The following is a 22,563-nucleotide window of genomic DNA, read 5'->3' on the forward strand; positions in this document are numbered from 1 at the left end:
ATCCTGTTTTCCAATCTATAAAAAAAATTGTCCTGAAGTTTTTTAAATTTTCTACTGTAAAGAATGGAAGAAATAATTAAATCAGCTTTTTTCCTGCAGCCTGGCTTGTCTGTATGGACAACTCAGAATTGAGCACAGCAAAGAAACATCTGCACCAGATTCACTTTAATACTGTCCATAGAAAGCATGACTTTCCTTGCTCTGCAAAGGTCAGCAGCAAAGCTAAATGTTCAAAAACATAGCAACATTATCTGTAATGTGCACACTTTCCATTTGAAAACCTGTCTGAAGAAAAACACACAATATGCACCCAACATACAAGGACAAATGATTATATTTTAACTTATGAAGTTGACCTATCTCATAACAAAGAATATAAGAACAATAAATTTACCAGCCTGGCAGCAGAATGTTTTAAACTTATGGTATTTCCCCCATGCCTTTTACTTCAATGCTTGGAGGGTATTGTACCATTATGGGAATACCATCTGTGTGTCTCTTACATAAAACAAATTATAAAACCTATTAACCGTAGCTGGTTTATTAGCATATTGTTGCATGATCAGTAGAATCTGACTATTGTCTGGAATTTAAAGTCATGGACAATTGAAAACAAAGATGACCTAGAATAGTCATTAATGGAAAGATAGACTGGAAAAAACTAGAGAAAATGGCTGTTTTACTATTTAAATTAGTAGAAAAACTTCCTTGTGATGTAAGATCGGTAGAACAAGTAAGTACATTAGCTACTTTCCAAGTCACTTAAAAAGCAAATGCAATGCCAGGGTTTAGAAAATACTATCATTTTTGAAATTTTAAGACCTTTTATCAGGCAAAATTGTTTAAAAAGTAAAAGCGGGGAGGATGAGAATTGTGGCTGATGCTTAAAACATGTCTGCCCTAGATTGTAGTCTTTAGTGGAGCGTGGAAGTTTTGTGCAGATATGTAGCCAGGATCTCTGATGCATTCCTTTGAGCAGCTGAGGAGTTCTCTGAATGGAGATCAGATACTCTGAATGATACCACACCTTTTTTCCAACCATACCATTATAACTTGTTTAGTGGTAATAAATTATCAATTCTTTTTGCCCTTTATCATTCTGGTAGGCTCTGAGGAAGTTTTTCTGAGTAATACTCGATTGGTTTTTTCTTTTAATTAAATCAATTAATTTGTGTTCTTCTGTTGTTTCTGTTGTGGATTTGTACTTCAACTCCCCATGTCTTCATACTTCCCAGAGGAAGTCCACAAATATTCTTACTTTTCCAAAGAGTTTTCTTTCTTGCAAAGTCTTAATATACATTATTGCAGCAGGCCCAGCATGTTCATGTTGAATAGAAAGGTAGTCTAATACAGTTCTTAAGCTACCATTTCCATTTCTTCTTCTTGTCTTATTTTATAGATGTGTCTTGCAGCTTAAGAAGAGAGGAGAAGTAGCACCTGATCTGGAAATGACTGTGCATACAGTTATCCTGGGTCATATGATTTACTAGGGAAAATAGTTATTTTGCTTACTTAAGTTAAATATTCCCTTGAATCAATTTCTAGGGTGCATGACTACATCTGTGTCCTTTCATTGGAATCAGTATGGAAGTAACTAGCTACAGGTAATCTTCAAGTTACGACAGTTCACTTAGTGACTGAAGTTACAGCTGCCGGTTTTGCAGAGAATGGGTGTCTGAAGTTGTGCAAGTCACGCAGAAGCTTCCAGGCTCCAGAAGGTTCCAGTCTCTGTGCGCAAAGTGTTTGCAAGCCGATGGGATGCTTGGAGGCAGCGAAATCACGCTGCCTCAAAGCATCCCATTGGTTTGCAAACACTTTGCGCACCGAGACTAGAAGGCTTCAGGGGAAACTCACCAAGGCTTCCCACCTCTCCAGAAGCACCAGGCAGCCTCGGTGGGTCAGCAAAGCCGAGCTCATCCACTCTCTGTTCTCACTGCTCCGCTTTTGGAGCGCCAGGAGTAGGTAAAGAAACCACAGCGGAGAGGAGACAGCTCACTAGATCTTTGCAAAAGTGTGAGTAGACCTGTGGAGACCTGCGTGGCAGGATGGAGGGGGATGCTTCCTCCAACGGATCGAAAATGGCTACAAATCACACTAAAAAACGGGCCCAAAACAGGTGAAAAATGGATGGAAAATGGGCCCCAAACAGGCCATGTGGCCTGTTTTTGGCTGTCGGGGTGCTGCAGGAGGTCATGGAGGGCGAAAATAAGACGGGGGACACGCACAGACCACCCCCACCTGCCCCATTTTGGCCAGCAGGTTACTGCAGGAGGCATCTGTCCCGCTGTCCCATCCCCCTACCAGCCCGCAGAAAATTACAATGCTGATCTGGCCCTTGAAAAAAATCTAGTTTGACACCCCTGTTCTAGCAGGTCAGCATTCTGTTACAGGTTGGTGCAGCCTGCTGTTGGATGAAATATTGACTACTATGAGGTAACCTTCTGTTGGATTTTCTATGAGTACTGATCTTCCCCTTTCACCTAGAAGTTTAGGTGATTTTACAGAATGCACCTTTTGCCCTTCATCCCAGCTCCTGGTACCTTGCATTTGCTTAGCGTGCATTTCTTTAGGGAATTTGTCCATTAATCAGAAGGGCTCATGCAGTATTTAAAACCATTGCTGAAATTCTGATAAATATCGTCAGTAATGCTTTAGCTTAATATCCTTTCTTTACAAATTGTTGCTGTCTTTTTGGTGTTTTATATGGAACTTACTGATTATTTTATGAGTAACCTTTGCTAGAGGAAAAAAGCAAGGCAGTAATCCGAACAAAAGCATGCCAAGCCTGATGATACAGTAATGATACAGTCAATAAAACGAAAAAGTACAGTCTTGCGTGTATCTAATTGGACATTAATACTAGGTTCAATGGAAGTTAATCTTTTCTTCCTAAGTTCAGTTTTGGCCTTAAAAGAAAACTGATCACATAAACAACAAGTAACAGCCTCTCATTCCCATTTTCTCTATTTCTCTCTCTTGCTCTCTCTTTCTCTCCCCCTTCCCCTCCACCCAGTATATTAGATAAGTAATTCCCATATTGTTTAAGCCTATGAGTAACAAATGAATTTTTGAAATGATATAGTGGTGGACAGTCTCAATATGCAATGCTGCTGATTTGCTACTTTAATCAAACATATTTATTTTATTTTCCCACCCAAATTGTATTTTTCAGTCGAGAATTATCAAATGCAAATAATTACAAGCATCACAGAGATGTGATTTTTTTTTTTTTTGATGGCTCACTGAATCAGTCTCCCAGTACTTCATTAACCAGCAAAAAGAACTGAGTCTGATCCAAGAGCTGGATGCAGAGCTTCTTCTATGCAAATTGTTCGTGTCATGAGTGGGATAAAATCATAAGATGAACTTTCCTTCTTTAAGATGCACCGATTGTTCTGTTTTATTATTTCTAAATTGTTATTCATATTTGAGGCAACAATGTGGTTATTAATGTTTGCTGAGAAATTCATAATTTTGGTCTTAAGAGGATTGATGCTAAGCCCTTCTTACTTGCATAATTCTGCTAAGACTTGTAGGATTCTGTTAACACTTCCCCCTGTGAAGCCCACCAATACAAGTAAAAGAATTGCTGTAGAGTTTTCAAGTGCCTGATACTGAGCTTAGTTGCCAAAGTTGGAAAAACTGTAGTTCTCATCATACTTTGCTAGATAGCTTGTTTTAATTGTTTCCTTCTCTATTGTAAAAGTAAAGAATATAAAATACCAGCCATATTTCGTTGATCATACTGTGATATGACTTTTAATGCTAATACTTTCTATGAATCTTGTATTATTAATTGATCTTTACTAGATACTGTGATTACCAGAATTAAACTTCAGCATTGTGATTAGTCCAGCATTTACTCAGTTAAAAAGTTTGTGGAATCTACTCTTATAGCTTATATACACTATATACACAATACACAATAAGAAGTATATGAATTTCTACCGTGTTTCTCACAAAATAAGGCCGGGCCTTATTTATTTTTTTTGACCCCCCGAAAAAATGGCTAGGCCATCTTTTCGGTGGTGCCTTAATTTCCCCCCCTTGCATCCTCGGGTGGGCAGGCAGAGACAGCTTGGATGTTGACTTTGGCGTTGGTGGGGCACTTCATATCGGGAGACCTTCCGCCACCATTGCTTTCCCTTCTCCCTTGATGCCGCAGCGTTGCTCTAAATGCCGCGGCAGCAAGGGAGAAGGGAAAGCAATGGTGGCGAAAGGTCTCCCCAAGTGCCCCACCAACGCCAAAGTCAAGGCAGGCAGCACCATATCCGGGTATACTTCCTAACGGCAAGTCCCCTACCATTCCCCCCCAGTCAGTCTTGCTTCCAGTCACGACCAAATTGGGTTGCAAATGAAATTCAGGAACAGATTACGGTCGTGACCAGAGGTTCCACTGAAATAGCAAGTATTGCTTCACCTTTCTTTTGAAATCTGACAAATGATGTGGATGGGGCAGATATTGTGTTTTGTAACAACTTTTCATTGCTTCCATTTATTGTATGCTTTACTGTATGCAGCTTAGCATTCTCCAACCTGGTTTTAGGGATAGAATTTAAATTGGTTTAAATTATACAGCATAGTCTTCTCTAAACTGTTTTTTTCCATATGTGTTAAATATACATGCTAGGTGGAAAGTGTAGGAATAGTACTCCAATACATCTGGACAACAGTAAGACAAGAAATGTATAAAAGGCTTAAAATGATAATTTTGAAGTCATTTCACTTACATGTTTTAAGTTGTATCTCTACATACATCTCTACCTGTACTCCCACTACTTCCCTAATATATTAGGGAGCTATTCTTATTTTTAACAAAATGTAAATGCTGTGTTATTTGTTTTGAGAAATTAACACCTTTATTTGTGGATGGCGTTGCATCATCCCAGACAGACCTGGTGTGTTCACCTGGTCTCACAATTCCTGCTCAAACAGCAACTGGCAGTCTTAGTAAGCTTTTAGGCAATTTCGTGTTGTGTGCCAGTTGTGCCCTTTCTTGGATCTGGTCTTTCTGCCCAGTCACCCAAACCCTGGTCATTTCACTTTTGAACTATTGCAATGAACTATACAGGGCTACCCTTGAAGAGTTTTTCCAAGGTGTAGCTGGCTCAGAACACAGCTGCACAGAGTCACCTTCAGCAAGATGGCGGCATACAAATTCTTGAAGACAGTTCTTGAAGCCTCTGGGGTTGCCCACTATTATGTGACCTACACTGGTTACCAGCTTGTTTCCAGATCAAATTTTAGCTGTTGATTATTACCTTTAAAGGCCTTTATGACATAGGCCCAGGCTATTGGAGAAGCCATCTCACCCCAATAGGATTGGCCTGCCCCATCTATGCCTGCTGCAGATCCCATTGGTCAAGGAATTCTGGCTGGCAGGAACCAAGACAAGACCTTTCTCTTCTGGCTCCTGTGCTTTGGAATGTGTCCCCCAAGGTTGGATTCACACCTCACTCTTTTGGCCTTCTGGAAGGATCTGAAGACCTGATTCTGCCAGCTAGCCTGGGGTGTGTGATGCTGGAGGTGGTTAATAGACTGAGATAAGGCTTCGCCTCCTGCCATATTCATCTTGCTCCCTTACCCAACTTTGCCAATTTTAATCCTACGTAATGTGATTATTTATTGTCTTAACATTTAGTGCATTATATTATAATGACTATAAGCTGCCTAGAATCACCTTCAGGTAACATGGGTGGCATATAAGTTTAATAAATAAAGTCTTCCATATTAAAATAAATATGCTGCACAGATAAATATTTCATTTGCATATCATGAAGGATTGTATATCATGGATATGCATAAGAGAAAAGATAATTACAGTTGATATATTGGATTCTGTGTTTCAAATGGAGTTAAGTGTTCCATCTTTTTTCAGACACTATACAGTCAGTGATTTAAGACATTCAATAGTTGTATGAAAATACAATCAATTTATTGCAAGCATACACTTTAAAATACAAGAGGACCCATGGTTTGACTTCTTCGTTTGATACTGCTATGATATTGGGCTCACAGAAGTTCTGGAAAAAAGTGTCCAAAAGCACAAAGCCCAACCTTGAAAAAGTGAGAAATTGAATGTTCGATCTCTATAGAGTCTTTGCTATTTTTCCTTTTTTTAAAAAAAAAAAATGATTGAACTTGTATGCTGCCAAATGTGACTCTAGGTGGCATACAGACATTGAATAGAATACAGAATAAAATATTAAAATAATACATAAAAATCTTAAATTTAAATCTTCAGTTAAAATAAGTCAAACAGAGCTAAAGGGGAAGGGAGCAGTGTCCGCACAGAGAAGAGGTGGGTTGTTCCTTGCTCAGTTTACCAGGGCACTATATTTTGGGACTGGTTATTATTTTCAACCTATCTTTTGTCGTTTTACACACACACAAAGTGGATGGGTCTAACCCTGCCTCCACCACTCTTGAGTGGAGGATTCAGAGAAGAGCTTCTGTCTTTCTCAAACATGCTGAGTTTGCAGCTCAAGTAAGCAGGAAAACAAACAAATATTTGCACATTATTTGCATGTTTTACAAGGATTGGTCTTTGACCACAAATCACACTTTGGAAGTACTGTATTAATTTTTTTGCTAACACAATACTTTTTCAAAGTGAAAACTGGAAAGACTGGAAGCTGACTGATAAGGCATTTGTTATTTTAGGGCACATTTGGTTCTTGAACCTATTTATAGGAATATTTTGTATATAAAGTGGCTTAATAAAGCAAAAATGAATGCTAAGCTAATGTAAATGGTCTTCAGTAATCTTTTGTTTTGGAGCCAGCAGTTAGATCACAGAAGATAGTATTGGTTCAAGCTGTAATTGTAGGATCAGGAAAATGAAAGAAAGGGAGCTGGAACTACCAGGCTCTGAGATGAAAGACAATGCATAATCCTATCCTCAGTTGTTGTTTTGAAAGGAAGCAACCTTTTGGAACAGTGATTCTTAATTCTGAAACTGGGGGTAATTACCCTCCGAGAAGTTAATTTGGGCATATATTGGGTATAATGGAGCAATTTGTAACTGCTTGTTTATGAATCAAGAATCAAGTTTGGGATTGCTGCTGCCGAGATGTTTGTGTAAAATGAAGTTTGTGTGTGTGTGTGTGTGCGCACGCGTGTATATTGTGTAATAATATTACTCAAGACAGGAAAAGTAATTCTTGGGTCAAACAGTTTAAGAATCACTGTTTTGGATGCTCATTCTCACTGCATGACTCTCTTCTTAAGTGACTATGTAGAATCATGGTGATGTGATTGTGGGATCTTGCAGCACCTAAAATGCAGTCTGGAAGGGTGGCATGACAATTAACAAAGGCTGAAAGTGCTTTATGCACCATAAAACATCTTTTCCAAGGCCATCATAATGCTGAACAGACTTTAAACAACCAGTCAAAAGTTGAGGACTACCTGGAAAAAAGGATGAATCCAGGGCAGGAATGTAACCTGAATAAACTCTCAGTCAAAACTCTCCTTAGTCCTAATGAAAATAAAGTCAAGGAGGAGAGAAGATGAAATAACTCAGACTTGCACGATTCTGCTACTATAGCTTTACAATAAAAGTAGTACTGGCCTACACAAATTGGATACCTACTCTCATCTGCCTTGAAGACCTGACAGGAGGTTTTGAGGGTGTGAATAGGAAAAAACAAATTGAAACTGAAACCTTGGGAAGGTTTGGTACTTGTTCCTTGTTATTTTTGATGGAATAGCACTGCCTGCAAAGAAACAGTTTGAAGATAGAATTCATCCAGAGTGCAGTAGCCACATAATTAACCTTTCTCCTATGCACATTCTTCATGATATGCAAATGAAATATTTATCTTAATATAGAAGCCCCTATTTATTAAACTTACATGCCATGACAACAACTCCAAATCTCGAAAAACAAATGCTCTGTCCTACACATCGGTAAAAAAAATCAGTACACCAAATACAAACTAGGCGGATATGACCTCGTTGATGATCCTCACTCTGTCAAGGACCTCGGAGTTCTCATATCAAATGACCTAAGCGCCAGAGCTCACTGTAACAGCATTGCCAAAAAGGCATTAAGAGCTGTAAATCTAAGCTTAGGAAGCTTCTCCTCCGGAAATAACGAATTGCTAACTAAAGCATACAAAACTTTTGCTAGACCAATACTCGAATACAGCTCTTCAGTCTGGAATCTGCACTGTATATCAGACATTAATACAATTGAGCTAGTCCAGAAGTATTTCACTAGAAGAGTACTACACTCCTCTGCTCGCAACAGAATTGGGCTTGGACAACCTTGAACTATGGCGCCTACAGTTAGACTTAAGCGTAGCACACAAAATTACCTGCTACAAGGTCCTACCAGTCAATGACTACTTCAGCTTCAACCACAACAATACAAGAGCACACAACAGATACAAATTCAATGTAAACCGCTTCAAACTTGATTGCAGAAAGGACGACTTCAGCAACAGCGGTCAATGCCGGGAATGCACTACCTGACTCTGTTGTTACATCCTCTAACCCCCACTCCTTTAACCTCAAACTATCCACTCAGCCCATTCCTAAGAGGTCTGTAAGGGGTGTGCATAAGTGCACAATCGTACCTCCCATCCCTGTCCTATTGTCCCCTTTTATTTGTACCTATTTCCTGTATTCTTAATCTGATATTGTAATAGCATTGCGTGTTCTATTTCATTGCAAGCCACCGTGATTTACATTAAGTGCCATATAAATTTGATAATCATGATACTGTACTGGTGAAAATATAGAAGGTCACAACAGGATGTGTGCACAGAATGGACACAAAATCATAAATGATAAAGGACAGAAAGGATTTGGAGAATCATCTAGCCTGGTCCATTCCAGGTCCGGTGCAGGAATCAATCCCTGTGGTGTCTCTTTAAACATTTTCTGGCAAAGGCAAATCTAGCACTTTCCGAGTCAATGTGATCCTATGAAGGGGTCTTACATTAGGAGATCTTTCATGATGATGCTGGATTTTCTGAAACCTCCTGCCTTGCCAGTCTTCTAGAACCCCTCTGTGAATTTCTGCCCTGCCTTCTCCATGACGTCCTTTAAGAGACTTGAGGACAAGTATATTATCATCTTTCTGCAGTCCTAGCAATCCCTTTCCACGTTTCTCTGATGAACAAAGTGCAACCTCCTCCTGAACTGTTTGCTCTCTTTTTTTTTGCTGATTCAGTGCAGCTAATCACTTTATCCTATGTCTACTGAATGACAGTTTGCACAAACGAACAGATTGTAGTTACAAATATAGGAAAGGCAGATTAAAGAGAGTGGCCTTGGTCGTCTTTATTTTTCTTGCAGTCAACCCAAAGATGTGATGTGACCACAGAAGTGATCACTGATGATCAGAAGCTCTCTTCCTCTTTCCTACGTTATGGGAAATTATATACAGGTGGTCCTTGACATATAACAGTTCATTTAGTGACCAAAGGTACAATGGCATTGAAAAAAGTAACTTATGACCATTTTTCACACTTGCGACCTTTGCAACATCCTCATGATCAAAATTCAGACACTTGGCAATTGACTCATTTTTTGATGATTGCGGAGGTCATGTGATCATTGCGATCTTCTGACAAGCAAAGTCAATGGGAAAAATCAGATTCACTTAAAAACCGTATTACTAACAAAACTAGTAATTCATTTAACAACTGTAGCAAGAAAGGTATAAAATAGAGCAAAATTTATTTAACAACTGTCTCACTTAGCAACAGAAATTTTGGGTTCAATTGTGGTCGAGGACTACCTGTAGTGGTTTAACAACGTTTTTAAAACAGTATCCTCAAAATCAATGTTTAAGTGTTAAGTACTGCATGATGTGACATCATAAAGTCTACAGCAGAAACAGAAGTAATTTTTATAACATGGCATATGAGTCAAACAAAGGATCAAAATATTTTTGTAAGTTAACCTATTGTTTTTCACTGATAATATTGGTTCCATTTTATCTATAAATACAGTCAAATCTTTGAACTAAAATCCAAACTAAAACCATACCAAATTGCAGAATTGTATATAGGTGTAGGTGTGTTTCTTTAACAATTACACTTATTTAAGGAAAAATAATATTTAGAAGTATTTTAAAGAGTTCATCAACTGTTTTCACTTCACTTATTAGAACTGAATATTTATTTGGACCTGCTTATAGTGCTAAGAGTTACATAGCTCCATTGATTGCTTCCACGCTAGTGAAACCTGATCTTTAACAGATGTTTGAGAAGCTGCCAGTGTTCTCTATGATCAGTAGGCTAGACATTGCCCCCACCTTGGAGCAACTGTTTTCTCAGTCTTAAAATAAGTTTATTTTTTCTGGACACATTTATTCTGTAATCAAACACAGTTTAATTAACTCAAAATCAATAAACAGTTTTCCTTGCTCGCTACCAAATGAACCACATAGAAGCTTACTTTGGTGGCAGCCAAATATTGTAAGTGCAGCAGTCACTCTCTGCTTTTTAATGCTTATTTGCCAGGCAAGGAGAATAAAATTGAAAAATGTTATTTTTTTATTTCTTCTGACATTCTCATTCGTAATAATGCTTCTCTTCCTTTCTTACACAGATTAAAGATTAAAACCAAATGTACTTTTAAGGACATTTTGAGTATACAGTAGCAGTTTTAGAACGTTGCATTTCAGTTTTTCCTGTGGGTATCCCCTAACATGCAGTAAAGCTTATATAATAATGCAGGTCATTAGTTTATCCCTGTAGGAATTAAATAGTAACTGGAGGAATTTTATATATTATCGTTTTTTCATTTCCAACTATTCTACTCTTCTTTATTATAAAAATATATACAGAAATATATCAGAAATATGTTACTAAACTTAGGGTCATATTCAGAATAAGAGTCTTTTAAAAAGGGAACTGTGATGACCCGGGGTGTGGCACAAAAGCAACAAAGTCACAAAAGTAGGTAAAGTCCCTATAATACCTCCAACTTGGCTCCCAATGTCCAGTTATCATCGGCTGGAAAAAAAACTCCCAAGAACAGTTTTTAAAGGGAAGAAATTAAGTCCGAACCCAAAATACATAAAAATTATAAATAAAAACCCAACACAAACCACGCTGCAGCAATTAACGAGACAGGACAGGATAAGGAATTGCAGACTTCAAAAGATAACAAAACATACACAGTTGGGAGGATGCCAGAACCCAGATAAGACTTGACCAAGATAAATTCATGCTTTGCTTCCAGCAAGGTGCTGTGCGCAAATGCCCTTCTTAAATCGTGTTTTCCCAGCTGCAGCTAATGAAGGGAATCAGGACCCTTTTCTCCCCGTAACTCAGGTTGCTCCCATCTCTGTTCCTCCCTGTGTGCCCTAAGATGAAGAGGGGGTGACCCTGGGTGAATGCCCAGTCAGACTGTGCCCTTCCCCAGTTTCTTCCACAGCCACACTCCCACTCCCTGTCAGCTGCTTGACCCCCCCTAGGAAACAGATTCCAACAGGGGCATGACAGGAACCGTTATCATAATGTGTTGTCATTGTTGGGTGCAGAATTTTAATTGTGGTTATTTGTAGTTGAACATGCATTCTTATTTCTTTATGAATAGAAAATGATTTAAAAGTTCATTTTCTTGCAATTTCTTTTCTTTCTGTTAGGCCACCTCTTCTAACTCCGTCTATGAAAAAGAAGGAATACATTTGTCAGCTTTTTGATATCTATTATTTGCGTTCTTTATTGCATTAGGCTTTTGTTTTGTTTTTTAAATCAGAGCTTAAAAACTAAGAATGAAATAATTAAGGAAAGTTCTAAATATCAACATGTTCTGCTAGCCTTTTCGCCGTATAACTATGCAATAATAATTGTTTGATTTGTGTTCCTAGGTATATGTGGAATTTGATGATCTTGAATGGGAAAAACGAGAATGGGTTAAAGTTTATGAAGATTTTGCAGCATTCCTTGTGGAATACCAACTGATCTGGGCAAAGAGGAAGGATCCTAGCCAGTCTCAGGGATCAAAAATCAAGCATATTCAGTGGCCTGCACTGGTAAGATGTCTATTTTATGTTTTTACTTCCATTGAGAAACTTCAGAAAATAGAGCAGTGTCATTCTGTAGTTGCAATTTATAAATCAATCTGTTTGTTTAAAAAAAAACCCTCTGGCTATGAGGGCATATAACTTAGTATTCTTACTTCAATACTTAGAAAGATTATTTCCTTTATTTCAATTCTAAAATCAGATTGGATCTTGATATTGCTCTGTTTGGGATGTACTATGGCTTGCCTCTATTTTGACCATACATTTCATATTGAAAGTATTCTACAACTTTTTGCTATTGATATTATTCCTGCCACTTAGCTCAGATGTCCTTGTTTCTGTCCTAAATAAGGGTCAAGTATAAGTGTGTCCTAGCCATGTTTTTTTATTTCCTGCAGAGATTTATGGTGCTGTCTGATCTTCTCTTATTCATCTTAAGGTCGCTGTACAAAATTATTGGCTTCCAATTAAACATTGTTCTCATTTCTTATTCTCATGAGAATGTTTGTATGCAGCTTACCATGCATGAACTGAACAGACAAAGAGACTTGGGTTGCAATTTCTTTCTCCTAGTTGTTTTAATCTGTAATATATTAATTCCTGGAAGAGTCATCCGGTGGCAATCCATTGTGCATTAGTTTAGCCGATCGCTGAAAGACTCACAATGCAGCTAGCGATAAAAGCTTCTCTGAAATGTTTGCTTCCCTATCTTCCAATTTTAAGACCTGTCTTGATACGGTTCTAGCTGTTCAGAATAGCCCTTAGCATCGCTAGAGCATGCAGGCCCCTTCACCATTACTGTTCCTTTGGAGGGGATTGTTATGATTGTTTGCACAGTCGAGATATTTAGACTAGATTTGGCATTTCTGTCCATTTATTGGGTCCTTCTCAAGGGCTTGGATTAAGCAGATATTGTTTGATGATGTTAAGCATATCTTCAAAGGATATTATCTGTTCTGAGTAAAGTTACCTTTTCATTTATTCCTTGGGGATATTTACATAGTCCATCTGCCCTTCCTATTTCTTCAGTGCTCAGAACATCCATTTTCTCTCTTTATTAGTTGTGGGTGTGAGAATTAAGAGTTTGAATTCATTACCAGTAAAAATAATCATTACCAATAAAAATGCTTATTTAGAACATGATTGACAGCTACATAATTACTTTCGCTTTACCTCATTGATTAGCCCTTGGGCCATATCAAAGTGCAGAGTTCCAGACACAAATTATTACTAAAATCTGATAAAAGCAATTTAAAATGGAATTGGATAAAACACAATTTAAAATGAAGTTGGAATAATATACCATTTAAAATGAAATTGGAACAAAATACAATAATTTAATATATAGGTAAATATAATACAATTATATTTCAGTATCACCCCTACAATCTACACCAAACAGTCCCACGTATGCCGATCTCAATGGAACCATTTTGCTTAAGTACTATATTGTGTTAAATGTTATTTTCAGATTCTGGATGCGCATAAGGTGTTTTAATATGGGATCCCAATGGGTCATCTGTGTCTCACCCTCTTATACAAGCAACAATCAAATGGGATGTGAGCCAGGTCTTCTACCTCTTCCGCTCTGCAAATGCAGAGATGTCTACTGTAGGATACAGAATGGAATCTCCCATATCTAACCATTGTGTCAAACTGTTCAAATCTCGCTCGCGTAAATATCTCCCTAAAATGTTTTGGCAGTTGTAATTTCAAATAACTATCTGTTTGAAAAGTACGTTTGTATTTGCTCAGCCATTTCAAGTTACCCCCTTACTAAGGATAGCTGTATCATTTTGTATCCTTAATTCTTTGGGCCACTCTTTTTTAAATCATTCTCTTCTTACAAAATTTGTTAGTTTGGTGATCCAGGAGACTAGTGATTGTGATTTTATTTGCTTTGGTAGACATAACTTGAGGAGTCTATCAGTCTCCATTTAATTGACTTTGTGCCAGTATTTATATGCTCTAATTTTGAATAGTGCATGAATTGTATAATTCCCAATTCAGCTCTTAACTGCTGTAGCATAATCAAATAAAACATTACATAAAATGTATATTTCTTTTTTAAAATTATTTATATTTCATACTTCTTAACTGTCCATTTCCCTCAGAGATGGGATCTGGGCGACATACAATTTAATCAATAAAATTAAGCATTAAAATAAAATAATTTAAGATTTAAAAATTAAATTATTAAAAAACACTATAAAATTTCAAAATATGAAGATCTCCAAGATGAGGAGGTTAGTTGTTAATAGAGGAGGGGGGAATCCTCATGGGGCCAACTATCCCCATGATTATGGGGGCACCTGTGTCCTCCCAGGAAGACCACACAGCCAAATTTTGACCCCCTTGCAGAAGACCAAGAGATTGGGGGCTTTCCTCACCTCTGAGGGCAAGATGTTTCATGATGTAGGGCAGCAGCAGAAAAGGCCCTGAAGGTAACCTGAAGACTAGTCATAAGTCACATTTTTCAGCACCATCATAACTTTGAACAATTGTCAAAGAATGGTCATTAAGCAAGGACCTCATGAAAGTGAAATTTTTGGAAATTTGGCTATTTCCCAAAAAATTAGTAATACCATTAGTGTTTCAATAATATCATTGGGGGGGTGAGAGAGAGAGAGAGAGATTGACCAATGTTTGGTTTGTCCTGTTAACGTAAGGTAATATTCGAAGGGGAATAACTGCAGTCCTTAAAGTTTTCAATGCCCATTCTCTGTTGTGATTAGATCTGCATATTCAGAAAACTGGTTGTGCTGGAAGTTAAAATCAAAAGTCATAGGTGTGAAGTCCTTGATGCTCCCTGAGCTTGCTTGCAGACATTTCATTTCACAATATGCAAATCTTTCATATTACCCAGCTAGGTAACATGATCCACAGAGTGATGCTCCAAGGGCTCCACAGTTCAATCCTGAGCTACATATTATATTCTGCTAAAAGTCATAAGGGTGCCTGGCTGTCTGAGGGACCACCTTTCTTCCACCGTTTCTAGCTATCTAGTATTCACAGAATGAGTACGCTGCCATATCTAAAACAGTGTAGTCCTTAGGCATTTAGAGGTGCCAGGCCTTCGATTTTGTAATGCCCCCTCTAAAACTTCATCCCCTCTCCCCCAGTTTTAAGTTGTTTGCACCCTGCTGTCCCTTAAGTATACCTTGAAGACTCTATCCATAGGAGCCTCTTTAGGAAGCATCATGTTAGTTAGCTAGGTGGGAATTTAATCATTATGATAGGTGTTTTAGTACATTTTTGAAAGTTGTATTAAATATTGTTTTTAAATAGATATGCTACAAATAATTGTGTATGAGTTGGATAGCCTGTAAGTGTTTCCCAGACCTGCCTTGGCTCTTCAGTGAGGTGGGGCTGATGTCTCAGCAAGCATGTTCTAGTTTCTGGCAGAAATTAACTTTTTCCTCAGTAGATCTTGGCTCATTCATTCTTTTTACAATATTTTAAATCCAGATGGATAAGAAGCATAATGGAAAAACTCTGCTTTTCAGGCTTCTGTTGAACAGTATTTTCTTGCTAGGCTTTGATATACTAAGAATTCATTTGGGAGTTAATTGCCAGGCTGATTGCAGTTTAATTTCCAGCCTGCTGGATCACAAAAAAAAAACCCAGAACAAAGACAGCCTTCTGTCTTTTTTGTTTTAATCCTTAAGCCTTCTTTTTCACAAGGTTTGATGTTTTGTCCTCTTCAGTGTTATTTGCAGTATGTCATAACATCCCTATTTCACAGTTCCTGTGTCTTTTTGGGATAGGCTGTATAGAAACTTTGAGTCATATAATGTCCCATTGTTCATTTTACAAGGATCAGCAGCCTCTTCTGCTATATCCTATCCTTCAGAAGGTTTAAGGCAGAGTGTTTGACTACTATCTTTCTTGCCTGTTGGCTGATCTTTATCACAAAATTAGCTTAGAGTTGCTAAATCTTCAAGTCTGTATGTGACATTGGCCACTCCCTAGCTTGTGAAATTTCATTACTGTGTTTTGTTTTGTATTTTACCTGTACTGTATTCTATTTTAGTTATAAGCAGGTGATTGACTATAAGCAACTTAAAACTTGTATCTACGTAAAGACTGTTGATTTGGACATTTATTAAAAAGTCAATAATTAATTAAAATACCAATTTTCCCTCCTGAATCTATGTTGTGTATATATTTTTAAAATAAAAAATATTTGTTTCCAATATTAATTTCTTTGAATATGCAAGGGAATGTTCTTTTTGTTCTTAGAGCAAATGGTATAAGAATAGACAGAATGTCAAAGTTAATTTGAAAAGAATTCAAAACATGATAAGTACATAGATATGTGATCTCATTCTCATTCAGAATAACTGAGATGCACAAGGAAAACACCTGCAAATAAATTAAAGGCTGGTCCAAGACTTATTGTCACCATAGACTTCACCTCCAAATGTAAAAAGAATGAAGCATCATGGACTATCTCTGCCTTCCCGGTGTTGCAGTTCTGGATTGGATCTTTTTATCTAACTGAATTATTCATTGGAAAATTGGTGGAAGGGAAGTAAAACTTAGGCTAAATGCAAAACAAGTTAAAATCATTCTGTATGCCAATAAAGGAGAATATTTGTAGCTTGGGGTTGAAATGAGGGATCCTTGGCGCTCTCTGAACTTGGACATGAGGTACTGATGATGTTACCTAATTTGGGGAATGAAATGTCTGCAATAAAACAACCAAGCTCAGAGAGCACCAAGGACCTCTCAGTCTGTATGCTTTGTAAAAGTATGTAATGCGGCATTCATGCGCATAGTTGCGCATTTAAAGTCTGTCTTGAAATAATCAAGAAAGATATTTTCTTCATTTAAGCTGCAGGAAAGAGAGTCACCATGATAGCCAATCCTGATAGATACAGGTGGGATTCTTTTTTTTTTTTTTTTTGAAGGAAATAATATACTATGAATTACATTTTAAAATGTTAAGTGGACCAGCTTGTGATTCCTAATGGTACACATTTATTGTGTCCATAAATATATGTTTTGTCTTAATTTAACCAATGATCCAGTAACTCTATATGCTTTCTAATGTTAACTCTGCTTTTTCAAACTATTAACTTTGTGTTTGTTGCTGCTTTGCCATTAACATAAATATTAGTGAGGTGGTTGGCCCATTTAGAATCTAGATTTTTATTTTTACTTATTCCATCCCTACTTTTTTTTAAAAAAGAACTTAAGGCAGCAAACATACTTAATACTGCTTTCTCCTCCTCTTTTCCTCACAAGAACTCAGTGAGGTGAGTTGGGGTAAAAGAAGAGTGATTGGCCCAAAAATATTTTTGTGAAGTACATTACCACAATGAAGTCCAATTGTTCATTTCCATATGAAGTATTTTTTATAATGTTAAAGTTTCTGAAGGTTTTTTGGAACCATGCTGTCAAAGTTGTTCTTTGACAGCATAGTTCCAAAAAATACAGAATTCACTAAGGTACATGAAATTAAAAACATTTTCAGTAGTATGGAATGTGATTGCTTATATGAATTCGACCATGGTATTAAAATAACTAAGCATATAGTATCCTGCAGTTTTTTTAAGTTGTCCTAGATGTAATGATTTAGAGCAGGGGTCTTCAAACTTGACAGCTTTAAGACTTGTGGACCAACTCCCAGAATTCCTCCTCCAGTCATGTTAGCTCAGGAATTCTGGGAGTTGAAGTCTTCAAGACCACAAGTCTTAAACTTGCCAAGTTTGAAGACCCTTGTTTTAGAGCAAGAGTCTTCAAACTTGGAAAGTTTAAGACTTGTGGACTTCAACTCCCAGAATTCCTGAGCTAACATGACTGGAGGAGGAATTCTGGGAGCTGAAGTCCACAAGTCTTAAAGCTATCAAGTTTGAAGCCCCCTGATTTAGAGGAACATTGTCAGAATTGGAAATTGCATATATGCATATGTTCTGTAAGTCTATAAATTCAGAAAATACTGATGTCCATCCGAGGTGTCTGTGACTTTTTTTTTCTTTTCTTAGTTTAAGTGGAATATAAACACCTGTAGGTTGTAGTAATTAGAAAGTAAAAAATTTTCTGCAGATATATGTTTATATCAATTACAGTTTCACTGTTTCTGATATTAGTAAAATAGTACAATAGTACTGAGCTCCTCCAGACGTGGTACAAGATAGCATTTTCTTCTTTCTTTATATCAATACTTTTTTCCTTGTTTCATATTGCTGCATGGCAGTTGTTTTGAAAAGGATGTGCAGTTGCTCAACTTCCTCCTCCTTTATAAATATTACTAGTAACCCTGTAATTTTCCCTCTGGGGCAGTCATTTTTTCCTTCCTCTTTTTGTGAGTTTTTAAATATTGAAGAAAGATGTTTTCATAATATATAAGTAAAATATATGTTCTGTTGTCATCTTTCATGTTTTTTGTCTGTGTTGCGTTTGGCCAATTGCTAATATTTCAAATTTAATGTAATTTGGCATTCTCTATATACTATTGTATATTCTTACGTACTGTATACTGTGTCTACTGTAGTTGAATCTATTATTCCACATTGTTCTATATATTAGTTTTTCTTTAATCATTACATTCCATGGCATGCAGAAGGAAATGATTATATAACTCTATTTGTTTTCTTTTTGCCATTCTATTTATCATCATCCATACTGTCTTGTTCAGGTTTTTTGTTGTTAGCTTCTGTCTTTTCTATGAAATCTCAGTATTGTGCTCAGTTGTTTTGTTGTTTAAAAGGTCCAACTGCAACATGTGTTTAACATTGTCATGAAGCCTGTGATTTGAAAGCAACTGGAAATTTGGCAATAATATATTGATAAAAGCTCTCTTTTTTCTCCAGATCCCAGTAATATTGTGGATATCTTGCTTAATATACTGGTAATAATTTGAATATACTTTGGAGTTCTTCTGTCTGGATTTTCTAGATAGTGGTAGTTGAAGAATCCTTCCATCAGATAACATAGAAACTTCAATTGTGTTTTAATGCCTTCCTCATTTTGACATACAAAATGGAATTCAGATATCCAAGATAATAATCTTGGTAAGATACAAAGTAGTGCCCTCTAAATTATATCTGTGACAACTTATTAATCTTGGTCAGTTGTTTTTTTCCCCTTTGCAAATATACTGTTTTACAGAAATCTACATATTACTTTCAAATGTTTTGCTTCTAATTCAGGAAAATGAGATTTTTACCACGTCTCTGAATTTATTAGCATTTTCATAAAAACTAAGTGATTTTGACTTTGTGAACAATTTTGCCTTGTGGACCAATAAAGCACTATGTAGAACAATTACCTTAAACAACTCTTTCTTATCCTCTTCTCCTGTCCCTTTATGTTGAGTAACAGTAATACAATAGCAGCACTGCTGCCAGCTGGAATTATAGCAGCCACAGAAAGAAGAAAAATTGGTAAATTCTTATCTCTAGTTGGTGTGCTGCAAAATGTTTGACTGTAAACATTAATTAAAGTCTTTGAGCAAATATAAATTAAAAGAACAGATAAATAAGGTCAAAGTTTTAACTTTAGGCTCAGTGTCTACGATATTTTCCTACTGCTGGTGTCATTCTCTTCACTGCCGTTTCACCACTATTACTTGAACAGAAAGATGTTTTCATTGGTTTGCTTTGGAAACTGATTTAAGGTTTGGAGAGCAACTTTCAAAGTATTACAAGATAAGACAAATTGCCTAATTTAAAAACAAAATAGATCCAAAGTCAAACAGCCAAGATTAAGTAGGATCTGTGGGAACTAGTTGATAGCAGAACAGTGATGAGTTTAAGGCTGGAGAGAAAAAAAATCATGACAGAGTTTGATGTGACCAGAGCAGGATATACAGAGGAGCTTGTTCTTGTTTTAACAGATATAAGTGGGGAGGGGGAATCAGAACAACCCTTTTGGACTGGGAACACTAATGGCAGCAGAGAAATACCAAAGCATCTATTATTTTCTAGTGATTTTGCAGCTCAAATCTGGGAACTCTAATCTTAGCCTCTTTGGAACTTAAAACATACATTTGCCCTGAGGGCATAACGACCGTAGCTGAGAAGAGATAGGCTGGTTCTCCGTGAGACTGCTGCGAGAGTCCAGGTTAGGAGGAAACGCCGCCTCCTTCATCTTTGGACTGAGTCTGCCAAGCTGTTTAGACCCACCTCTGTTGCCATGGTTACTCAGTTTTCGACGCAGTTCCTCGTTGTGAGCTCTCACAGAGCAAATGAAATGAAACCTCTATTCTAGTGGTTCCCAAAGTGGGCAGTACCGCCCCCTGGGGGATGGTGGGATGCCTTAGGGGGGCGCTAAGAGGCAAGGGGTCCGGCAGGGGGGTGCTAAGAGGTGGTAGGGGTTTTTTTGAGGCGCTGGCCCTGCAGGTTCATTCATTGACTGTAGCACCGCTCCGGAGCCAGCACCTCCAACGTGGAAGTGGTGGTACGTTACGTGCCACCGCGGCTGCGTTCAACATGCTGCCCCCGCCTCCTCTTAGCGTCCCCAAGTGGGCCGGCAGGGGGCGCTAAGAGGCAGCAGGGGGGCATTCAAGGCGCCGGCCTGCCCTGCAGTTTCACCCATTGAGGCACCGGCTCCAGAGCGGTGCTACAGTCAGTGGGTGAACCTGCAGGGCTGTCGCCTTGAATGCCCCCCTGCCGCCTCTTAGCATCCCAAGGGGGCCAGCAGAGGGGCGCTAAGAGACGGCAGGGGGGCAGTGAATCGAACATGGCCACGGCTGCACGTAACGTGCCACCACTTCCGCATTGGAGGCGCCGACTCCAGAGCAGTGCTAGTCAATGGGTGAAACTGCAGGGCCGGCCGGCACCTCAAACGCCCCTCTGCCGGCCCACTTAGGGACGCTAAGAGGTGGCAGGAGGGCGTTCGAGGCTCACCTGCAGGCTCACCCCATTGACTGTTTTACCGCACCGGAACTGGCACCTCGAATGCGGTAGCATGTTGGGAAAAGCTGCCACCACCACTTTCCCAAAGTGCCGCTGTTGTCACATTCTGTCTGTCTGTCCATCCGTCCATCCATCCATCCATCCAAAAGGTCTGTTTTCCTGCCTGCCTACCTGTCTGTCTTTCTCTCTACCTGCCTACCTACCAATATAGCTCTATCTACCTATCCTTCCATCCAAAAGGTATGTCTCTTCCTGTCTGCCTACCTACCTATCTATCTACCAATATAGATATATCTACCTACTATCTACCTATCCATCCATCCATCCAAAAGGTCTGTCTGCCTGCCTACCTACCTACCTACCTACCTATCTATCTACCAATATAGATCTATCTATCGTCTATCTATCTGCCTGTCCCCCCTTCTCTCTCTCCCTCCCTCCTTCCCTCCATCCATCCATGTTCAAAGCGCCAGCCCCACAGGCACATCGGGAAAGTAGAGCAAAGCCAGTCTGGGAGGGAGGGAGAGAGAGGGGGAAGGAGAGAGAGAGAGAGAGAGAGAGAGAGAGACCTGATGCATCAGATTGAATGAGGCCTAGTTTAGATGGAGGCCCTTTTCCACATTGAAACATCTTTGCTAGCACATTGAAACCTCTTTTGGCTTCTATTAAAGGTTTTGTGGACGAAACATGGTCAAGACTATCAGGAAACTCTCACATTTTGTTGAGGCTTTGAACAGGATCCATTGGACCAGATCTCCACCCTAAAAATTACTTTTCCCCAATGTATTACAGTGCCAATTCTGAAGAAGGCAACAAAATGTACTGGTAAATTACAAGGAGAACACACACACACACACTGGACTAGAATAGATATCTCATTATCTTTCTCCTCCCTCCCTCCTTTATTTCTTTTTATTTCTGTCCCTTCCTTCTATCCCCCCTTCTTTGTCTGTCCCTTTTTCTTTCTTTCCCTTTTCTCTTTCTTCCTCTCTCTCTTTTCTCTCTCTCTTTCCCTCTCTCAGGCTCACCCCTTTAGATCGGGGTCGCCAAACTTTTGGACCTCAGGGACCACCAAACTCATAATTTTAAATCCTGGAGACCAATAATATGAATTTTGACTGACGGTGACTTTCTGGCGTTGGTGGGAGAGAGAGAGATCTGATCCAACCCCTCTCTCTCCCTCTTTCTCACACACACAGGCAGGGGTGGGATTTAGACTCCTGATCTAAAGCTGTCAAAACTCCTGGTCAAGTAACTCTGGGGAGGCCAGTCATAAATTAGAACACTTGCTAAACAACTGGCCATTAAGTGAGGACCATCTGTATTTGGTTTGCCAGTCACCTGGCCACTCCCACCCAGTCACATGACCAGTGAGCCACACCATCAAATTAGGCCACGCCCACAGAAATTTGAATCCCACCCCTGGGTGGGGGGCACCGAGGATAAGTTTGTAGCACCCAGAGGGCGGTGGACTTAAAACATTTGAGAAGCGTTGCTCTATTCAAACTTCTGAGGCTTTTATCAGCGTTGGACTTTGAATCCTGCTTACAGGGACCCAGTAGAGCGAGCGCAACAGCGAGAGGGATGGGAAAGGCTCTCCCCACTAGGAGTGATTCCAGGGCCGGAGCTTCGGCTCCCAGCACTGAGGGCACTTGACCTGCCATCAAAACTGCAGGTGATCCTGGTGAGCCCAGGCAGCTGGCGACTGGG

General features: G+C 38.7%; 1 protein-coding gene across 5 annotated transcripts in view; it reads left to right on the forward strand.

Annotated features, from left to right (window-relative positions):
• The window catches only part of JMJD1C (jumonji domain containing 1C), a 115,458-nt gene that overhangs the window by 19,935 nt on the left and 72,960 nt on the right, over positions 1 to 22,563 (forward strand). For all 5 annotated transcript variants that reach the window (XR_015743388.1, XM_087932093.1, XM_026714579.2 and 2 more), the window contains exon 2: positions 11,834 to 11,998. Coding sequence is in view for 1 of the 5 variants with exons in the window: in XM_026714576.2 (XP_026570361.2) it covers positions 11,834 to 11,998 (165 nt within the window). In the remaining 4 variants the exon portion in view is untranslated. The remainder of the gene's footprint in view (positions 1 to 11,833; positions 11,999 to 22,563) is intronic.

This window comes from Pseudonaja textilis, chromosome 4 (genome assembly GCF_049901715.1).
Source record: "Pseudonaja textilis isolate UNSWEBS1 chromosome 4, rPseTex1.2, whole genome shotgun sequence".
NCBI lineage: Eukaryota > Metazoa > Chordata > Lepidosauria > Squamata > Elapidae > Pseudonaja > Pseudonaja textilis.